This window comes from Asterias amurensis, chromosome 1, assembly GCF_032118995.1.
Source record: "Asterias amurensis chromosome 1, ASM3211899v1".
NCBI classification, from domain to species: domain Eukaryota; kingdom Metazoa; phylum Echinodermata; class Asteroidea; order Forcipulatida; family Asteriidae; genus Asterias; species Asterias amurensis.
The window spans coordinates 19678693-19698384 of NC_092648.1; the positions used below are offsets into that span (position 1 = coordinate 19678693).

At 38.9% G+C, this 19692-nt stretch overlaps 2 protein-coding genes across 2 annotated transcripts; one reads left to right on the forward strand and one right to left on the reverse strand.

The window, feature by feature from the left end:
* Positions 1 to 2128: 2128 nt before the first annotated feature.
* On the forward strand, positions 2129 to 10196 carry LOC139934835 (ankyrin-3-like). The gene is made up of 3 exons (XM_071929278.1): positions 2129 to 2406; positions 4213 to 4474; positions 6449 to 10196. The coding sequence occupies exons 1-3, from the start codon at positions 2368 to 2370 to the stop codon at positions 6658 to 6660; spliced, it is 513 nt and encodes a 170-aa protein (XP_071785379.1). The 5' UTR covers positions 2129 to 2367; the 3' UTR covers positions 6661 to 10196.
* A 145-nt stretch (positions 10197 to 10341) lies between these two features.
* LOC139934743 (JNK1/MAPK8-associated membrane protein-like) lies at positions 10342 to 19692 on the reverse strand. Its single transcript, XM_071929175.1, has 8 exons — positions 19517 to 19692; positions 17185 to 17294; positions 16059 to 16213; positions 15287 to 15366; positions 14412 to 14532; positions 13420 to 13589; positions 12404 to 12480; positions 10342 to 11576 (listed from the first exon to the last, which is right to left on the reverse strand). Exons 1-8 carry the CDS (start codon positions 19677 to 19679, stop codon positions 11367 to 11369), a joined length of 1086 nt encoding a protein of 361 aa, XP_071785276.1. The 5' UTR covers positions 19680 to 19692; the 3' UTR covers positions 10342 to 11366.

The following is a 19692-nucleotide window of genomic DNA, read 5'->3' on the forward strand; positions in this document are numbered from 1 at the left end:
GCATCTGCATGAAAGCGCACAACTTCGTGTGACAAGAGTGTAATGTCTCGCAACTTCGATGACCAAAATGAGCTCAAGTTTTCACAGGAATATTGTATGCATAATGTTGAGACCAAGTGAGACTGACTGGTCTTTGACATTATTTACCCTGCCATAAGTCAAACACATTAAATCTCATATATTGTTGTTTGTCCTTGCTTTGTCTTTTAGATCTGCTTAATTTTAACTAATTATGGCTTATTATAATATTATATGAAATGTGCCTTTTATCAGATAAGTTTTTACAATACAGTACTATTTTTTAAATATAATATGTCCTTTAAATTTGGTTGGGAATCTGTAAGCAGTTTGTAGCAGCTAGTTCTTTTTTTTCATTTAAATTGAACATTAAATTAATATAGCCTATTTAGTTATTTTAGTTAGTTAGAAGAACTCGTGGATATTGTTTTACGGTGCGAAACCTTTCTCTTTTGACACTTTCATTACATTTTACACAGATTGTTTGTCTCCTTAAAATAAAATACCCTCAAGTGGAAGTTTAATGAATATATTATGTTTGTTTCGTGTAGAGAGGAGCTATATTAAAGGCAGTGGACACTATTGGTAGTTACTCAAAATATTTATTAGCATAAAACCTTTCTTAGTGACAAGTATTGGGGAGAGGTTGATGGTATACAACATTGTGAGAAACTGCTCCCTCTGAAGTGCCATAGTTTTCGAGAAAGAAGAAATTGTCCACGAATTTGATTTTGAGACCTCAGGTTTAGAACTTGAGGTCTCGAAATCAACCATCTAAACGCACACAACTTCGTGTGACAAGGGTGTTTTTTTTTCTTTCATTATTATCTCGCAAGTTCGATGACCGATTGAGCTAAAATTTACACAGGTTTGTTATTTTAAGCAATATGTTGAGATACACTAACTGTAAAGGCTAGTCTTTGACAATTACCAATAGTGTCCACTGCCTTTAAGGAATCCCCATGTGAAAGTCCCTGGTGAAATATTTCCATCCGCGAATCGACAGGGATTATATATTGGTGTTAGAAATTTACGAACAAAATAGTTGAACTTGTGGCCCTATTATTTTATTGGTTTTGCCAACGGTTGAAAGGAGGTGGAAATGGGGGTAGCGAGTTGTCCTTCCCCGCATTGATATATAAAACAACACTCCCACACATTACGTCACGCGAATTTATCCGAAAAGGATGACGTCATCGGGGATTTTTGCTAAACCATTAGGTGGACTGTTGAGATGTGGTCAAAATTATTGTTTGGGATGTGAACTGTACGTCTTTGTAAAATTAGCACTTGTAAGAGAATTTAAGCAAATCATTTCTTCTTTGTTTTCGTACAATAAAACTTAAAAGAATACAGAACACCTATCGTAGAAGTTAAACCCCGGTGTTTGGGTTCACGGCAACTATACGCTCGTGGGCTACATCGATTCAATGAGGCATGTTTTAAAACAATTAATAAGTCGAGTTGAATGACTCACAGGTTGGGTGTGGTTTGCTGATAATACGCGCAGCCCAATACTGTTTTACTTCGTCGGTAATCAATCATAATACGTTTATTCGATGTTGCACAATTTAATGCAAAGTGAATAATTGGCCTAATAATAATGCAAAAATTTTGTCAAAATGGAAATAAATGTATACATTTTATAAAAGTGATAGTAAAGTGATTTTTAAACACAATGGCAACATTAGATGTTATCCCGCGAAATATTATCTTGCTCCCTCAAAATAATTATTTCATTCCCGAAAAATAATATTACTAGTTTCGTGCCTTCGAAACATGATTTGGCCTAACCATGGAGGAAAAAATCACCCTGCCTGATGAACAACTACAGAACCGGTGATATGTTTCAGAGTGCTGCTTTTCTTGTTCTATTATGCAATGCAAGATGCGCAAACCTCGCGCCCCACCCTCTATTGACATTGACCTTGCTCAGAATGACGTTGGATATATTTTAAGTCTCAGATATTTTGCTCCTACAGATCCTTACAGTTTTGCGAATTGAGAATTATTGTCGAATTGACTATCCGCGCACATGGTGTGGTCACGGTTTATGAGCTCTCATCCGAAGTTGGTCAATAAATGCTAATCGGGACACGTAAAAGGGTATTCCCCGAGTATTTCCCAGTTTCGCCATTCGATCTTCGTGCGTGTCGTCTCCACTACTCTTTGTTATGAATGAAGGCAACTGCTCAGTTCAAAAAGTACATATTATTCCTTATTCAATAACAAAACAGCATCCAGACTTCCTTAGAACTGACATAGGGATCCCTGACATAAAACAAGGCAAGGGTCTTTCTCACACCACACTCCAGCCGGCCGAGACACACAGACACCGAGTCAACCAACATGGCCGCCAGCACAGCGATGGATCCAGACCAAACCGCAGTAAGTTAATTGTTTGTTGGGATAACTTTCCGTATGGCGCCACCACTTTTTCACTCATTTTTAGAAAAAGAGAGATCTCATTAAGGTAAATTAGATACTATATTATTTCATATCGAATGAAAAAGTGGTGGCGCCATACGGAAACTTTTCCACCATGGAGTCCATTGAGGAAACCTTATGCATTGACGTCATCCAGCCGCCATCTTTGAGGTCAAACGGTGACGAAACAATCAAAACACACATTGGGTGCGTTCGTTTAGCTTCCCTGGGTCGACCCCTGTGTGTGGCGGGTTTTTTTTTCAGGAAGAACGTGGGTAATTATCTGCACACGTTTGTCCTGGAAAAAAAAAAACATTCACCGGGGCCGGGGTCGACCCAGGGAAGCTAAAGGAACGCACCCATAGTGTATGGGTGCGTTCGTACTGTCAGTAGGCCTAACAATTGTATCCTCGTGTACCCTATAGTCACGCACTGAAGACTTGAGATAGAAGTTTAGTTTAATTAACAGAACCAAGAACAACTTTGAGCTTTATTTTAATTTGACCAATGTCATAGCCCACCTGAGAGGAGAATTTCAAGCCCGTAGAACGCCATCGAAGCACAACTGAGGCGTCGTATGCAAGCGACCCCAATTTGTCGGCATACATTTTGCGCCACATAAATTCATGCACTTGTTTTGAAACGTCAATACAGGGACCCTTTCTATGCCGCCTTTTCTTCTAAACACTCGAGTCCGTGCGGCAGGGAAACTAGAAGGCCAAAACTGCCAGTTATAACTATTTACCCCATCAATTGTTGGGTTTCTACCAGGCTAATTAGCTGAACCCCCATCTTACACTCGGCCAAACCTGTGGTGAAGCCATCAATTTACAAAACTAAGTTTATACAACACTAAAATGCTGTTTTTTCATAGTTAGTTGTAATATAACAAATTATGAATAATAAATGAGCGTATTTTTTATCAATAAGGCTTCTGATGTTTTTGGGGTGTTTTTTTTAAAGGGAAGCTACACGTTTGGTAAGTACTAAAAACAATATTAACTTAAAAACTGACTTGGAAACGAGCATTGAAGAGCTGTTGATAGTATAAAACAATGTGGGAAACGACTCCCTCTGAAGTAATGTAGTTTTTGAGAAAGAGGTAATTTCTCACTCAAATAATAAAATACTTCTAGCTAGAAGTCTTTTATTCCTATCATTCATCCAACAAGGGTGTTTTTTCTTTCATCATTTTCTCGCAACTTCGACGACCATTTGAGCCCAAATTTTCACAGGCTTGTTATTTATGCTTATGATGGGATACACGAAGTGAGAATACTGGTCTTTGACAATTACCAAACGTGTACCTTCCCTTTAACCTAGGTGCAATTTACAATAAAATCGTAATTTCTGGAAATTTGCCTGAAATAAGGCGCACATCTACTTCAACCTTCCACAGTTTTTTGTATCCCCTCTGGTGTCAAGTAAAAATCATGTGATCTTGTAATTGAAGTAGTGAAGTATGGCAGACAACAAACGCAAAGATTTGTCCCATTTTACAGGAGACTGAAGATTATGTTGTATACTTTCATGAAATCAAAAAAATATGTCATTGCGTATTGTAAACAAAAAGTAACGCAGCGGGAAATGTGCCTGCGGGAATATTTGTAACGCGCAGCTTTGGGGTATCGGAGGATATAGATAATGCATGGCTAGACCTACAAATGTAGTTGCGATCACGTAACCCCTCTATAAATAAGAGGGTCAACTTTTAATAATTATTATTGTTATTAATACTAATGTTATGTTTTCTATTTTACCTTTCAGAGTGTTCTCTCTGATAAATATTTCCGAAATTTATCTTCACGTCTGGGGCGAGAATGGGAGGCTTTGGCGACCCACCTCGACTTCAGGAAATCAGAGATTGATCGGATCAAGATGAACAATCAACTAAATGTAGACAATCAGATCTTTGACATGTTAGTGCAATGGCGACAGAGACTCGGAAAGTTGCAAAACTGTCATGAGGAAAAATTGTCTCAAAGCCTGAAGAGTGTGGAACGAAATGATCTGGCTGTTCAGTTGGAAGGTATGCAAGTATTTAATTTAAAAAAACCTTCAGGCCTACTTAACTGTAAACATTTTACCTCCATTTGACCTCTTTCAGTGCCTGCTTCATTTCAAAAGTTAAACTCTAAATGCCCAAATTCAAGAATTTTTGTTTAAATTTTCCAAATTCTGTATAAAGAAAAGTAGTAAGTATAGGTATCCCCTTCTTCATCAAGTCACAATCCTATTCTGAAATATCCATAGATGATTCTGAATCATAAAAGTAATCCCTCTCGCTGTCATAATTGGCGAAAATGTCATATATCTTCTCATTCGTGACACTTTTTTCCTGAAGCAAGATACTTATAAACCATTGCTTCGTCTTTCAGCTGGGACGTAAAGCCGTTGGTCCCATGTGTTGTGTAACGCATGGAAACGAACCCAGTGCACTTTTTGAAAAGAGAAGGGGTTGGGATCGCCCCAGTGTTCCTGGCTGTGGCTGCTAAATGCGGCCTTCTAAACCCTTATAAGGTGCTACATAATTGGGTCTCAGAATTCATAACTTTCAGTAACCTCTCTGTCTGTATAAATGTACTAAGCGCCTTGAGAACCTTGTTGGTAGATTCGTGCGCTATATAAGACTTTGATATTATTAGATAACAAGTGGACTCGTTTACTTGGCACCGCCATCTTTTCCCACAAGCTGTCAGTGTTAAGCCCTCCTGCAAGTATTTGAAGAAAATAAAACAAATACAGGTCGTACATGACCTGTATTACATGTTTACTCAACCTCGTACATGTAAGAGGTTGGTAATTTTGAACTAACAAATATATCTCGAACATACATGCACAAACTCGTACATTTTAGAGTTTGAGACTGAAAGAGTTAAAGGAACACAGTGCCTTGGATCGGACGAGTTGGTCTATAAAAAGGGTTTTAATCGTTTTTTATAAAATGCATAATGGTTGGAAAGATGTTTTAAAAGTAGAATACAATGATCCACACAAATTTGCCTCGAAATTGCATGGTTTTCCTTTTACTGTGCGAACTAACAAGGTCGGCCATTTATGGGAGTCAAACATTTTACTCCCATAAATGGCCGACCGTGTTAGTCGACGAGGTAAAAGGAAAAACCGTGCAATTGAGAGGTATGTTTGTGTGGATCATTGTATTCTACTTTTACAACATCTTTCTACCCATATGCATTTTATAACAAACGGTTACAAACGCTTTTCAAAGACCAACTCGACCGGTCCAAGGCAACGTGTTCCTTTAAGAATTACTGCGCTAACATTGTTGAGTTGTTTACCATCAGGCCCCAATTTCATAAAGCCTGTAAGCACACAAATTTGCTTCGCATGAAATTTCTTCCTTGGTAAAAACAGGATTACCAACCAAATTTCCACGTGATTTGCAGGATTTAGGAAACAACAGCCGAATACCAGTATCAAGCAATATGCAACAAATAAAAACTGGTAATCCTGGTTGGTAATCCTGTTTTTGCCTCTTCCTTTAAAGACACTGGACACCACATGCTGGACACTATTGGTAATTGTCAAAGACCAATCTTCTCACTTGGTGTATCTCAACATATACATAAAATAACAAACCTGTGTAAATCTGAGCTCAATTGGTCGTCGAAGTTGCAAGATAATAATGAAAGAAAAAACACCCTTGTCACACAAAGTTGTGTGCGTTTAGATGGTTGATTTCGAGACCTCAAATTCTAAATCTGAGGTCTTAAAATCAAATTCGTGGAAAATTACTTCTTTCTCAAAAACTATGTCACTTCAGAGGAAGGTGTTTCTCACTGTTTTATACCATCAACCTCTCCCCATTACTCGTCACCAAGTAAGATTTTATGCTAATAATTTGTTTGAGTAATTACCAATGTGTCCACTGCCTTTAAGTTATGGCATATATTTTCAACAGATTTGTCAGCTCTTACATTATTGTTGTAGCCAAGGAAAGAAACATTCTGGAGGCTGATTTTTTTGTGTGTTTATCAAACAGAAATAATCTGCGAAGTCGACTCAAGTTCTGGAAGTACCGATGGAAACACCACTACCAATCAACAACAGAAACCAGTGGATGAAGGCCCACCAATGTCATATACTTACGAGGACTCAAAATGCAAAATTAATATTAAGAACCTTAAAATCGCTGGAAAAGACAATGCTATTTTCTATGGACCAGTCTCGGGCGCCACCATTAATTTCAACTGAAATCCCACCCCCCCCCCCATCCCCACCACCACCCCGAATCCTGGTCCATTGGGTTGGTGGCTGCTTGCTATTAACAGTGGCCAGCCACCACCCTGATCTAGACTATGCTGTGAAAACCTGATTCTTACGCTGTTATTGCTTAGTTATTAAACTCCCAAATAGATCACAGGCCTGGAATTTCGTCTTTGAACTTGTCTTGGTTTCAAGACCATTGGTGTTGCCCGGTCACACACAACCAAAGTTCCGATCTATATGCCCGGCAAACTGTACACGCTTGTAATGAACATACATAGAGGGCGCCCCCGTACTTCTCAGGATTAGCTTGAACATCTGACGTCACAATTCGAGGCTCGTGAATAACGCCAGAGACCATCATCGAAAATCGATGTGTAGTTTGACCTTTGACCTCCCTCATTTCACATAGAGATATGCGACGTGACAGGCGGCAGTGTACTACATGTACTGTTTGGGCATGGAAAGTTCATGCCACTGCACGTGTCCAATGATATCATTGTATTCAATGGAATCAATGGATCTAGTGGCAGGGACCTGTCTTATCCTTGTGGATAAAGACAGGGGCCCCAGTCTAGATCCGGATATGTCGTTGGGAAAACAACACTAGTCACAGCGCCCTCTATGTTCGTTCATTACAAGCGTGTGCAGTTTGCCGTGCATAGATGGGAACGTTGGTTGTGTGTGACCGCGCAACCAAGACTATCTTTGAACATGTGGAAAGGGCAAGGCCATTTTCATTTTAAAAAGGGCTTTTCCATTAGAAAATCTTTTAAGTCAATGGGAAACTTGTAAAGGGTACCAAGACCAACCTATGTGTATTTCTAAGCCCGGATCCTTGTCAATTTATTGGAGGATTGGAGGTCACATGGCATTTATTATTCAAACTATTTCGAGTGTCATTAAAGGGAAGCTATACGTTTGGTAATCACTCTTAAAATACACAGCAATAAAAACTTACTTATATAGGATTTGAGGCATGGCATGGTGAGGTATCAATATATATATTTTGTTTGCGGTACCACCATGTGTGTATCTACTTGCCAGGTAGAGTTTGTTCTTCGAGAACTGTCTTGCTTAAATTCTACTACCGCGGAGTAGATTGTTCGGGTGTTCGAGAGACTTCTCAGTTCTGAAAAGAACTGTCCTGCTTATTAACTATTACCTGGGTGGATGGTAAAGAAATAGGCTAGGACTACTACTTTAGCTTATAGGATCGTTATTAACTGTACTACCGCGGAGTCAGTTCTTGGATTGGTCTCAACGTTCGACTAGCTTGCTCTAGTCATTGGATTGGTCTCAACGTTTCGACTAGCTTGCTTTAGTCATGACTAGAGCAAGCTAGTCGAAACGTTGAGACCAATCACGTTTCGACTAGCTTGCTCTAGTCATGACTAGCTTGCTCTAGTCATGACTAGCTTGCTCTAGTCATGACTAGAGCGAGCTAGTCGAAACGTTGAGACCAATCCAAGAACTGACTCCGCGGTAGTACAGTTAATAACGATCCTGTAAGCTAAAGTAGTAGTCCTAGCCTATTTCTTTACCATCCGCCCAGGTAATAGTTAATAAGCAGGACAGTTCTTTTCAGAACTGAGAAGTCTCCCGAACACCCGAACAATCTACTCCGTGGCAGTAGAATTTAAACAAGACAGTTCTCGAAGAACAAACTCTACCTGGCAAGTAGATACACACATGGTGTTACCGCAAACAATAAATGTTAAAAACTTACTTGATTAGAAGTTTGGTTAGAAGCTTGTACAGCTGCTTTCAATAGTAAAAAGCATTTTGAGAATCTTTTCACTTTGAAGTAAATTGGTTATGGAAAGGTTTCAGTTGGTTATCCCCAAAAATTTAATTATGAGAGCCCATTTTGTCAGATACATTTCTAAGATCATGTGTTTCAATTACTGATTGCTCAGCCTGTGTGGACATGACCACTCTGGATTATCGGCAATATCTTAAAAAGGCTACCGCCTTTTTAAATGAACAAATTAACTTGAGGGGTACTGACTTTGTAAATTTTTTAATAGTTTGCGGTTTAACAAAAAAAGAAGAGGTATTTGTACACAGACTTTTGGTTTACTGTACACTATTTTAAACTTTAAACGCTCACAATTAATGGCAGTGGACACTATTGGTAATTACTCAAAATAATTGTAAGCATAAAAACTAACTTGGTAACAAGCAATGGAGAGCTGTTGGTAGTATGACACATTGTGAGAAACGGCTCCCTTTGAAGTAACGTTTTTTTCGACTGATGTATTTGGATTTGATTTTGAGACCTCAGAATTTGATTTGAAGGTCCAATATCAAGCATCTAAAATCTGAAAGCACACAACTTTGTGTGCCAAAGGTGTTTTTTCTTCCATTATTAATATCTCGCAACTTGGCGACCGATGGAGCTCAAATTTTCACAGGTTTGTTATTTTATGCATACATATGTTGTGATACTTTAAGTAAGAAGACTGGTCTTTGACAATTACCAATACTGTCCACTGTCTTTAAGTCATTAATGTTGCACATTTTTATTAACAGCTTTTAGTATGTAGACAGTGTATGTATATAATTTGTAAAGGTAAAATTAGCTTTTGCAATCTGCTTAACAACTAAAAGGAGCTTTGGTATAAATGCATACAAATAGTAAATGGCCTGATATTTTCACCCTAGCACAGTCTTTCTCGAGGGTGGGAAAGGGAGAAAGACTCTGCTATCGTCGAAATATCTGGCCATTAACTACATCAATGTGTTGATGTATAAATTTACATCGTTGTACACACATAGTCATGGGACCAGTACCAGCAAGCAACTTTCTTGCAAACAACTTGTTTTAAACATTCTGCTTTATCAAGCAATTGTATCTACATAACAAATCTTGCATGTGAACTAAAATGTTACCGTTTTTAATCGTCAGTAAATGTTGATACTTAAATCAAATACCGTCATAATGCACCTTTATCACGCCGTCACCATCTTGGTTATGTTCCCCGTTTCCAATAACAGCAATGAACTCTAACATTCATTGCGCATGGCACCAGACTATTATTTTGTCCAGCCGCAGTTTGGTGTGGACGAGCTGGAATGGGATCAAGTCAAGATGACCACACCGTGATAAAGGTCTATACTCTCAGCTGTTGGTATTACTACCACAAGACAGGGTTGTTTGACAAAATGGACAGGATTGATTCAATGACAAGGTTTAAATTATTGTTCTAAAAGAAGCTAAATGTAGCTATAAAACTAATCCATTAACTTGTTTCTAAATTTTTATTACAAAAATATTCATTTTGTTTTTTTCTTGGTGGTTAATTTGCTTAGTTTTAACATGGAGGTAGAAACAATGTATTATCTTGTGTTTTATTCAACTTATGATAAACAATTATTATTTAAATAGTACTCTGTAAATTTCTTCAATATAATTTACTAAATAAGGGAATAAAGGGGTAGCGACGAGTTCTTTTTATTCCCATTCAGAAATGCCTTTTTTGTTAAAAGGCGTAATAAAGTAAGAAACTCTGTAAAACTTATCCGTTTCTGACGTGCTTGAGCTCTGTATGGTGTACAACGTCCGTGTGTTGCATTGTTGTGACTCGGACGCTTTTTCCGACAGTTTCCGACTCCGTTCCTGCGCACGCTTGTGTAGTCTTGGTGCAACACCTTCTTGTTTTCCTTTCACACACAGCGCGGCCAACTTACCAAAAGCGCTCGTATCGCCTGTAACAAGAAACGTCTTGCACCAAGACTAGTGCGGAGTGTCCGCTCACAACCGGTTATAAACACTGGTCATTATCAAAGGTTTAAACACCCCCACGTAGCGCGCTCTCCACCAATAGGAATAGCAAAACTGTTTGAGGTATTAATGAATAAAGGATTATGGTCACAGGAGCATCAAGTGTGATGTCATATGATGAGGAGTAAGTTTACATTTTGTACACCAATCATTCTTTTTTGAAACCGTAATTTAACTTTAACTTTATTTTTAATTACTCTCTAGGCCCACTTGCCTACATAACATGATCTCAATCCTCACATTTCCTCTTCTCCTCTGTCACTCCAAACCAAATTGTTTGGACCTGGATAACATTGGAAAGCCTGGCCCTGTGAACAAGCTATTGTTACAGCCCTCAGTTCTTCTTAATCTTTCCTCAGTATTTCTTAATCCTTCATTTTGGCAAAACAGAAGGCTGTTGTATGGTTAGGGTTGGGCAATGAAGTGATTTTGAATGGAAACAAACAAATGTTTACTTGCAGATGTTACTTTTTATAAGCAAGATGCCAACTTCTTTATCAGTTCCAATTTGCACAGCTCTACGAATGTTGAAGAGAGCTGCTTCAATAAGGAATGATGGTCTAGGCTCCAAAATATGCTCCCACAGTACATACCAAGCGTCTTCTTTTCTGGCTTATATCATGAAGAAACCTGTTTTTTAAACGCAGTCGCATCCAACATAGACTTGCTGTTAGCATTGTGTTTCGTCCACTCTTAGTTTTTATGAGCTATACCGCCTACATGTAGGTCCATCTTGGACAAGTAGTGAAGTCCGCGACTCTTAGTTTCTACTACTCTTAGTTTCTATAAATATGTAGTCCGCTATACACCTAGGTCCATCTTGGACAATTAGCGTAGTCATCCCCCACTCTTAGTTAATATAAATATGAAGTCTGCTATGTACACCTAGTTTCGTCTTGGACAATGTTCACACCTCGCCCGACTGGATTCGGCACGGTTCGGTGAACTTTTCCGTAGAGAGGTAGAACACTACTGGCAAGAGAACCAATGAGAGCATTGGCAGGTTGAAGGAAGGATTGGCAAGTCTTGTCAGTGAGATGATACCGAAGGCATGACACAGCCAGTGGGCAAGAAGAATGACCAGGTGACGTGTCTTGGAAATGAGCTTCTTTGGGCTCTGTGGATTGATAACAATTATAACGATTATATTTTTTTATTTGTACAATACAAATAAGAAACTAAAAGAACAAACACATGCTTTAAGTTTTGGGGGCCATTTTAAACAAAAAGAGCCCCTAATCATTGAACGATGCTATTTTAAATAATCATCTTATAAAGTATGATTTGAAACTGCATAGTGGGAAAACATTTACATGTAGAAATAAGGTTTGTGGATATAAGGTTTTCGGAAATACCGTTTGTGGAAATAATTTTTCAAATTTAGCAAGTGTTTTTGAAGGGAAGTTTTGGTTTTATTAAGATTTGATTTGATTAGTAAGCTCTAATTTTCTTCAGCATCTGAGCTGGATGTTGCTTACATGTTGTGGGGTAAGAGCACCGAATTCAAGCTCTGCTGATTCTGTTCAGCAGAATGTGGGTTCAAATCCCGGTCATGACACTTGAGTCCCTGAGCTAGACACTTAACTATAACTGCTTCTCTCCACCCAGGGGTAAATGGGTACCTGTGAGGGCACAGATGGTTCTTGTGATTGATTTAGCAGAGTAGCGCATTTGTTTCACAAGGCTGTATATTCCTCAAGGAGCTGACGTGGTTTAAGGAATGATTAAAGGCCCAATGACCAGGGATAATAATTTGAAGCGCTTGGGACACCCTTCAAGCGTGAAAAAGCGATATGTTAAATCTTGATAAGTTATCTTAAAATCTGAAGAAGCATTACTGTGCAGTTATTTTCACACACTTCTTTAGATCGAGAGATTGCTGGTTATATTCAATATTAGGACATGGAAAGAGACAACGATCAATGATACTTGAATCTCACTCACCTCAATTTCAGAATAAGCGAAATGGATGGCGTGCGTCACAAGGGATGTGATTATCAGTATGTGAGGAAAGGAGTAGTCTAAAGGAAAAGGAGAAAGACAAAAAAAGTGTTTTATAGTTTTGGGGCACTTTTGTTAACACACAACATAATGTCCACAGATAATTTTCGTGGAATTGTTTGACTCATTTCTCAAAAACTACAGCACCTCAGCAAGTCATATTTTAAGGGAAGCTTTTCTTCAAAATGTAAATCTTCGGACATTGTGTTAAAAGTACCCAGACCCTTTAAAGAATGTACATGTTTGAAAACATCAGAACTCCGGTAATTTAGGGGTGATTATTGGACTATGTTGGAGCTTGGGCCAAATTTCATCCAGCAACTTATTTGACTATGCTTCACAAAATAAGGTACCAGTCAAACTACCGTGTCACATGTACAAAATGTTTATCTTGGTAAGACATCTGTCCTAGAATGGCAAAGGTTGTGGCTTTGAAACCCATCCAAGATGCCTAAGCAAAGGAAATGCCCGACTCCGGTGTATGAGTAGACCAAACAATATTCTTTATCCCTGATGCAAATCTATTTAACTTCTTTGAAAAGTTTTGTAACAAATCTGCTCTTGCTTTCTCGCTTTACGAGGTTGTCATTAGCCTTTTTGAGGTATGGTTTGGGTGTATACAGACAGATTTACCCAAACCTTATAGTATTGTAATATTGTGTCCGACATATCTCAAAATGGTTTATGCACATCAGGGCCCAATTTCATGGCTCTGCTTACCGTAAGCACAGAATCGGCGCTTGTGGAAGCAGGGACTTCTGTGCTTACGGCAAGCGTATTTCACAGGTTAGCAGTAAATTTTGGCTTCTGCACATAGGCATGATATGCTTACAAGGATAGCGCAGATACTCGGCACTTGCACGTAAGCTGGAATCGTGATCGTAAGCGCGGAATTCGAAGGGAAAAAAGCTATGAAATTGGGCTCGCTGCATGAACAAATGTAATATAACTGGACTTACATACTAAGCCGGCAAACACTGCATGAAATAGGACGAGTATCGGCAGGAAGTAGAGCGCAGCGTAGATGGAGTTTCTGCCCTGGTTCTTACAAAGTTTAACCGAGAGGATAGGTCTGAATAACATCATCAGTAGAAGCTCAAATGAGTAGATAATGAAGATAATGGTGTACCTGAAATAGAGAACCGAAAATATTGTATAGGTTTTCCCGGCAATTTTTAGCAAAAATTTATTCAGCTTCATTAACACATGTCCATATTCATGCATTGTCCCTAATCCACTCCAACTAGGGCTTCTTGTTAGCTATTAATGAATTCAATTTTGCTTTCAATAATAATTATAACAATTATAACAACAATATGCATTTGGTAGGTGCTTTGAAAGCCATAATGATGCTAACGGCAACAACATGCACCACATGGTATATACAGTTGTTGTAATCTGTTGCATTTAGCTGTGAACTCAGATTCTTGTTGCATTTCAGAGTCAAGTAAATTCATGTTGGTGTTGCATTTTATTAGATTTGTCAGTCAACTCATGGAGCCCCCATAGTCAACTCAAGGTCATATCTTGATGAAATTTGTTGCATTTGACCGAGTTCATGGTCCCACATATTAGCCAAAGTCACCACTACACATGTATGTGCCCACTGTTGTATTTAGCAGGGCAAGCACCATTGATCAGTCCTGTCCTAACAAAAACAACATGCCTGCACAATGCAACAAAATTCCTTGTTGCATTTTGTTGCATTTGGTATGATCCTCATTTCAACTGTGTTGCATACTGTTGTATTTGGCAGGGTATGTAGAGAGGGACCTAATGATGGTCAGGGTTTTTAGCTGTGATTTGGGGGTCTGTATATTGCTACACTTTGGCACTATTTGAGAAGGAAATATTTCTACTACTCGGTAACTTACTCGGTATAAACTTTAAAATGAGTGAGTTTTTAGACTGACAAATTATCACAAATTTACGATAAGGGGATTAAACTTACAATGGATAAACAGCCTCTTGTGTGCAGTGTAGTGTATTTGTGTAGTCTGGGGTCGGGTTGTTGAGCATGGTATACCAGTCCGATAGCATTTGTACCCCACAGGTGTGTATCTGTAGTTGACCTAAATATTTAAGAAAGGGGAAAATTAATCAGGGAGAACAAAAATCTGTGGAAACAGTGACTTGTATGCCTCCCTATATAAAGTGAAATGCATAACTCAACTTGGTAATAACCTCTTTTTGTACCGAGTATGAATTTTGTTTATTTTTTTTAAATTGGTGATTGTCAAAGATCAGTCTTCTCACATAAAATAACGAACCTGTGAAAATTTGAGCTCAATTGGTCATCGAAGTTCCGCGATAATAATGAAAGAAAAAACACCTTTGTCACACGAAGTTGTGTGCTTCCAGCTGCTTGATTTTGAGACCTCAAATTTTAAATATGAGGTCCCAAATATCAAATTTGTGGAAAATTACTTCTTCCTTGAAAACCATGTTACCCTAGAGGGATCCGTTTCTTACAATAATTTATACCATAACCTCTCCCCATTACCAATAGTGTCCACTGCCCCATGTTGATACATGTACCTTCTCTGGTACACCAAGAGATGAGAAAGAATGCAACTGAGAAAAAGGAGTTTTAAAGTTGAGTTATTTGTTGAACATACATCAGCACATTTTCTTTCAATGCTAATTTTAACCCCATTTTGATGTCATACATTAGGAAGGGGTTAATATTTTTTAAACAGTTCACCCCTGTTGGACTGTTTTGGTTTGTTTCTCCATAATCATATTTCTGACAAATGACTCATTTAGCTTGATCCCATGGCTACAAATGTGGCTCTTCGTGAAAACGTAGACAAATGATAATTTTACCTCTAGGCTCAATCAGGAGTAGTGTTAGAATAACCGCTCCACTGCATTCTACAATTGCAGCTCCAAGAAGTATCAAGATACTGCCAAAAATAAAAACACACAAATCTTTTGTCAGGATTGTAAGAATTCGCAGCTTCAGGTGCAAAGGATCAGGTTATTATTTAAGTACGATTTGAACCTCTCTATGTTGGAAAATACACAGTTAGGTGTGTCACAACACCAAGGAGAAGCACAAGAATTCTCTCTCTTGTAAGTTAAGGTGGTGCTGAAAAGAACTGGTGTTTATAACAACTTTGCTCTTGTTTAACTCTTTCTCCTTTCGGCACGTAACTCTTTTGATACAATAGATCAGTACAAACAATGACCATTCCTATCAACGGGAAACAAAACATTCACTTGCAGAAAGGGCGCCCGTGCAATTTCACATTCCAACAATAAATAAAGCTTCAGTTCCGCATCTTGTGACTTCGGCGATCTATGTCTCAGAAATGGATATCAACCAATTTTTTCTTCAATTGGGGAGGTAGTGCTTTCTGCTCTACCAGCCAGGCTTCTAATGGATGATACCCAAGTCTACATCTGTATGAACCGTCAAATGGTTTTACCCTTGTTTCAGCCCCAGGAGTAGGTGGGAACGGCCCCTGGAAAAGAATAATTGTAGCCCACACCTTGAAGTGGCCTTCAGGCCTTGTGTGTCTGGGGACTTGCATTAAAAGAAAAATTAAACAAACATATTTCAAAAAACGTGACGTAACAGTAAGAGTGAGCTCACCGGTATCCTTTGGAGAAGAAGTCAATGAAAAATAGATGCAGACCAAGCGAGAGAACAACCATGAATCCAATATACAGCCAGTCGTACACTATCGGAGATGACGTACAAGGCACGCAGATCGACTCATTGTTCCTGCGATTACCACGTGGACAAGCCTGCAGCAAAATCAAAAAGAAATGAATAATAGATAGACAGATAAATAGAATACAAATCTTAGTGTCACACACTGTAAATGAAAATTGCCTCGATTCAAACAAAACACTACAAAATACAAAATTTCAACAAACTGACAGTTCAACGACAATGGCTAATGACCTGACTACTGTCTACTTTCTGTGGATAAAAATAGTGAAAAAACTAATACAGTGGAAATAAATCCATTTTGACAATGGCATTGATGTCGTCTGGAGAAGTTGAAAAGAAGGTTACTTAAAGTTAGCCCATCCTGTCTGCCTTACATACAGAGATGTGCGGTTCTATTTTTTGTACAGTGAAGCCCGGTTCATACTTCCCGCGAATTCATGCGAATACGAATCTAGTGTTGACGTCACAAATTTGCAACAAATAATTCGCAGCAGTTCAACTCTCAGCAACTCAATTGTGAATATTGCTACAAAAGGAGAGTTATGACACCAAATTCACATCAAATTCGCATCGCATTCGCATTCGCAGGAAGTATGAACCGGGCTTTAGACCTAATAGACATAGTACTAAATACATTCAAGTGCAGTGTTAAGACAGATATTGAAAATTATCAAGTTGGCTGTGTACTGTCAGGCCTGGAATTAAACAGAGGTCATGACCTGTTGCCCCTGGTCTTGGCCTTGGTGCCCCTTCAAAAGTTTCTAACAGACTTCCAGATTTTTCAATGGAAGTGCCCTTTGCAACAATGAAAATGGCCTTGCCCTCTCAAAGATGAAATTCCAGGCATGTAGTATATAATGAATGGAGTCAAACAATGAGCAACTACAACTTACAACAAGTCAATACCAGCTTTACCCTACTCCTCGAACTATGAGGTTCGTTCTGCTATCCTCTCCACGAATATTCGTTCAGCTATCGCCTCCACGAACAATTCGTGGAGACGATAGCGGAACGAACCTCATAGTTCCAGGAGTAAGCTTACCCCACATGATCCATACGTGTCATTATCAATGTAAGTGTTATTGAAGATCTGCTGACGGCCGCAGTACAACCCAGGACAGGTTCTCTGTCCTATCGCTGGCTCTCCATAATCTGCAGGTGAAAACAACAAATAAACAAATTAAAACTAAATAATTTTTTCCCAAGATATAGGACTACCTTTTTAGTAAACTAACAAAGATAAATCTTACATGTGACTCACTGTTTGAGCGATTCCAATCAATTGGCAGACTTAATAAATGTGTAGTTGTAAATTTGTTGGGCTCCATGTTTATTTTATAACCTTACTTTTTGTAGTGTGTGTTGTGTTAATCAAATAAACTAAATCAAATTACATCTTCAGAACATTTATTGAGGTTCCCGAATGAATTACAGAAGTACAGGATTTATTGTGTTATTATACAGAAAATTTAAGTATAAACATGTCAGTGACAGAGATCGGCCATTCAACCATTGACTTGTCTTGGCCATCAATCTAGTTGTTCGAACCATCAAGTTGTCTAATGCTACCTCCATGGTTGTCTAAACCAGTCCCTTTTAAAAGCTTCCAAATAAATAACTATCTAAATCATTGCAAACTTTCATATCCTAAGATACTAAGTAATACTGTACACTACTCATAATTTGAATATAATTATAAAACTTTGTAAAATGTGTAAGTGTTTAGTAGGCAGCAATGAAATAAATGTGTGCAAATACAAATACAAATACAAATACAAAAATACAAATACAATTCAATACCTCAGTCCATCTCCGTGGTCTGGTCAGTTATATAAAGTTATTGGAACTAAAATTAGTTATTAAATTCAAATGTTTTGTTTTTCATGATAAGAAAGAACTTAAAAGTCTTCATTAGATTGACTGAAAATGATGTTGGTGTTGTTGAATGATTACAGGGTTTTTTTTCTCACGAAATGAAAGATTGTGTTCCCATCCCAATTGGTATGGCACATAACTATGAAGCCTTATTGGTGCCACTTGACAAGTGCATGTATGTTTCACTGAATGAGATGTATTTCACAGCACAGCCACTTATATCTTGCGGCCACCACTTAGTATCTTGCGGCCGCCACTTATTATCTTGCGGTCACCACTTATTATCTTGCGGCCGCCACTTATTATCTCGCGGCCGCCACTTATTATCTCGCGGCCGCCACTTAGTATCTTGCGGCCGCCACTTATTATCTCACGGCCGCCACTTATTATCTTGCGGCCGCCACTTAGTAAGTTGCGGCCACTACTTATTATTTTGCGGCCGCCACTTATTATCTTGCGGCCGCCACCACTAAGTATCTTGCGGCCGCCACTTAAACATTTCGAATGCAGCCATCTGTATCCTTGGTGATTTCCTTGGTCTGTTTTAGTTTTAACAATAAACATGGCAACATCTAACAAGTCAGATTTGTGTTTTCTTCTGAAAAGTCCAAGCTTTCTCAATTCACGCTTTAGGGTCCGCATACTGATTATGATTCTATGATTGGCTGCTAAAGAGCACAGTTTTTCCCTGTAATTTAATCCAAGCTGGAAATAAACTTGTTTTAATAAATCCCGTTCCATGTTGTCCAACATTGCAAAATACCGACAACTTTTGCATGACTTTACGTCTTTATGAATGACAACCTGTCCCAATACCTGTTTTCAATTACACAACTTGAAGTTGTGGCAGCAAGATACTAAGTGGCGGCCACAAGATACTAAGTGGCGGCCGCAAGATACTAAGTGGCGGCCGCAAGATAATAAGTAGCGGCCGCAAGATACTAAGTGGCAGCCGCAAGATAATAAGTGGCAAGATACTAAGTGGCGGCCACAAGATACTAAGTGGCGGCCGCAAGATAATAAGTAGCGGCCGCAAGATACTAAGTGGCAGCCGCAAGATAATAAGTGGCGGCCGCGAGATACTAAGTGGCGACCGCAAGATAACAAGTGGCGGCCACAAGATACTAAGTGGAGGCCGCGAGATAATAAGTGGTTGCCACAAGATACTAAGTGGCGGCTGCGAGATAATAAGTTGCGGCCGCAAGATAATAAGTGGCGGCCGCAAGATAATGAGTGGTGGCCGCGAGATAGTAAGTGGCGGCCGCAAGATACTAAGTGGCGGCCGCAAGATAATAAGTGGCGGCCGCGAGATAATAAGTGCCGGCCGCAAGATATGTGGCGGTGCTGTGAAATACATCTCATTCAGTGAAACAATATATGCACTTGTCAAGTGGCACCAATAGGGCTTCATACATAACACATAGACAAGAGAGAAACAACAACAAAGTCGTTAGTCGACTCTCTAACTAGCGAGTGCTACTGCAGCAGATGGTACTTACATGGCTGAAATGGATTGATGTCAGAGCCTTCGGTGAGAGTGGGTAAAGACATCGTCAGTATTATGCAGAAGAAAGGTTTGAACTCACGATAAACTTTCATGATATAGCTTGATTTTGATCTGGCATTTTCGGTGACATTTGTAAACTTCATGAGCGGCGCCATCTTGGTTCTGGTT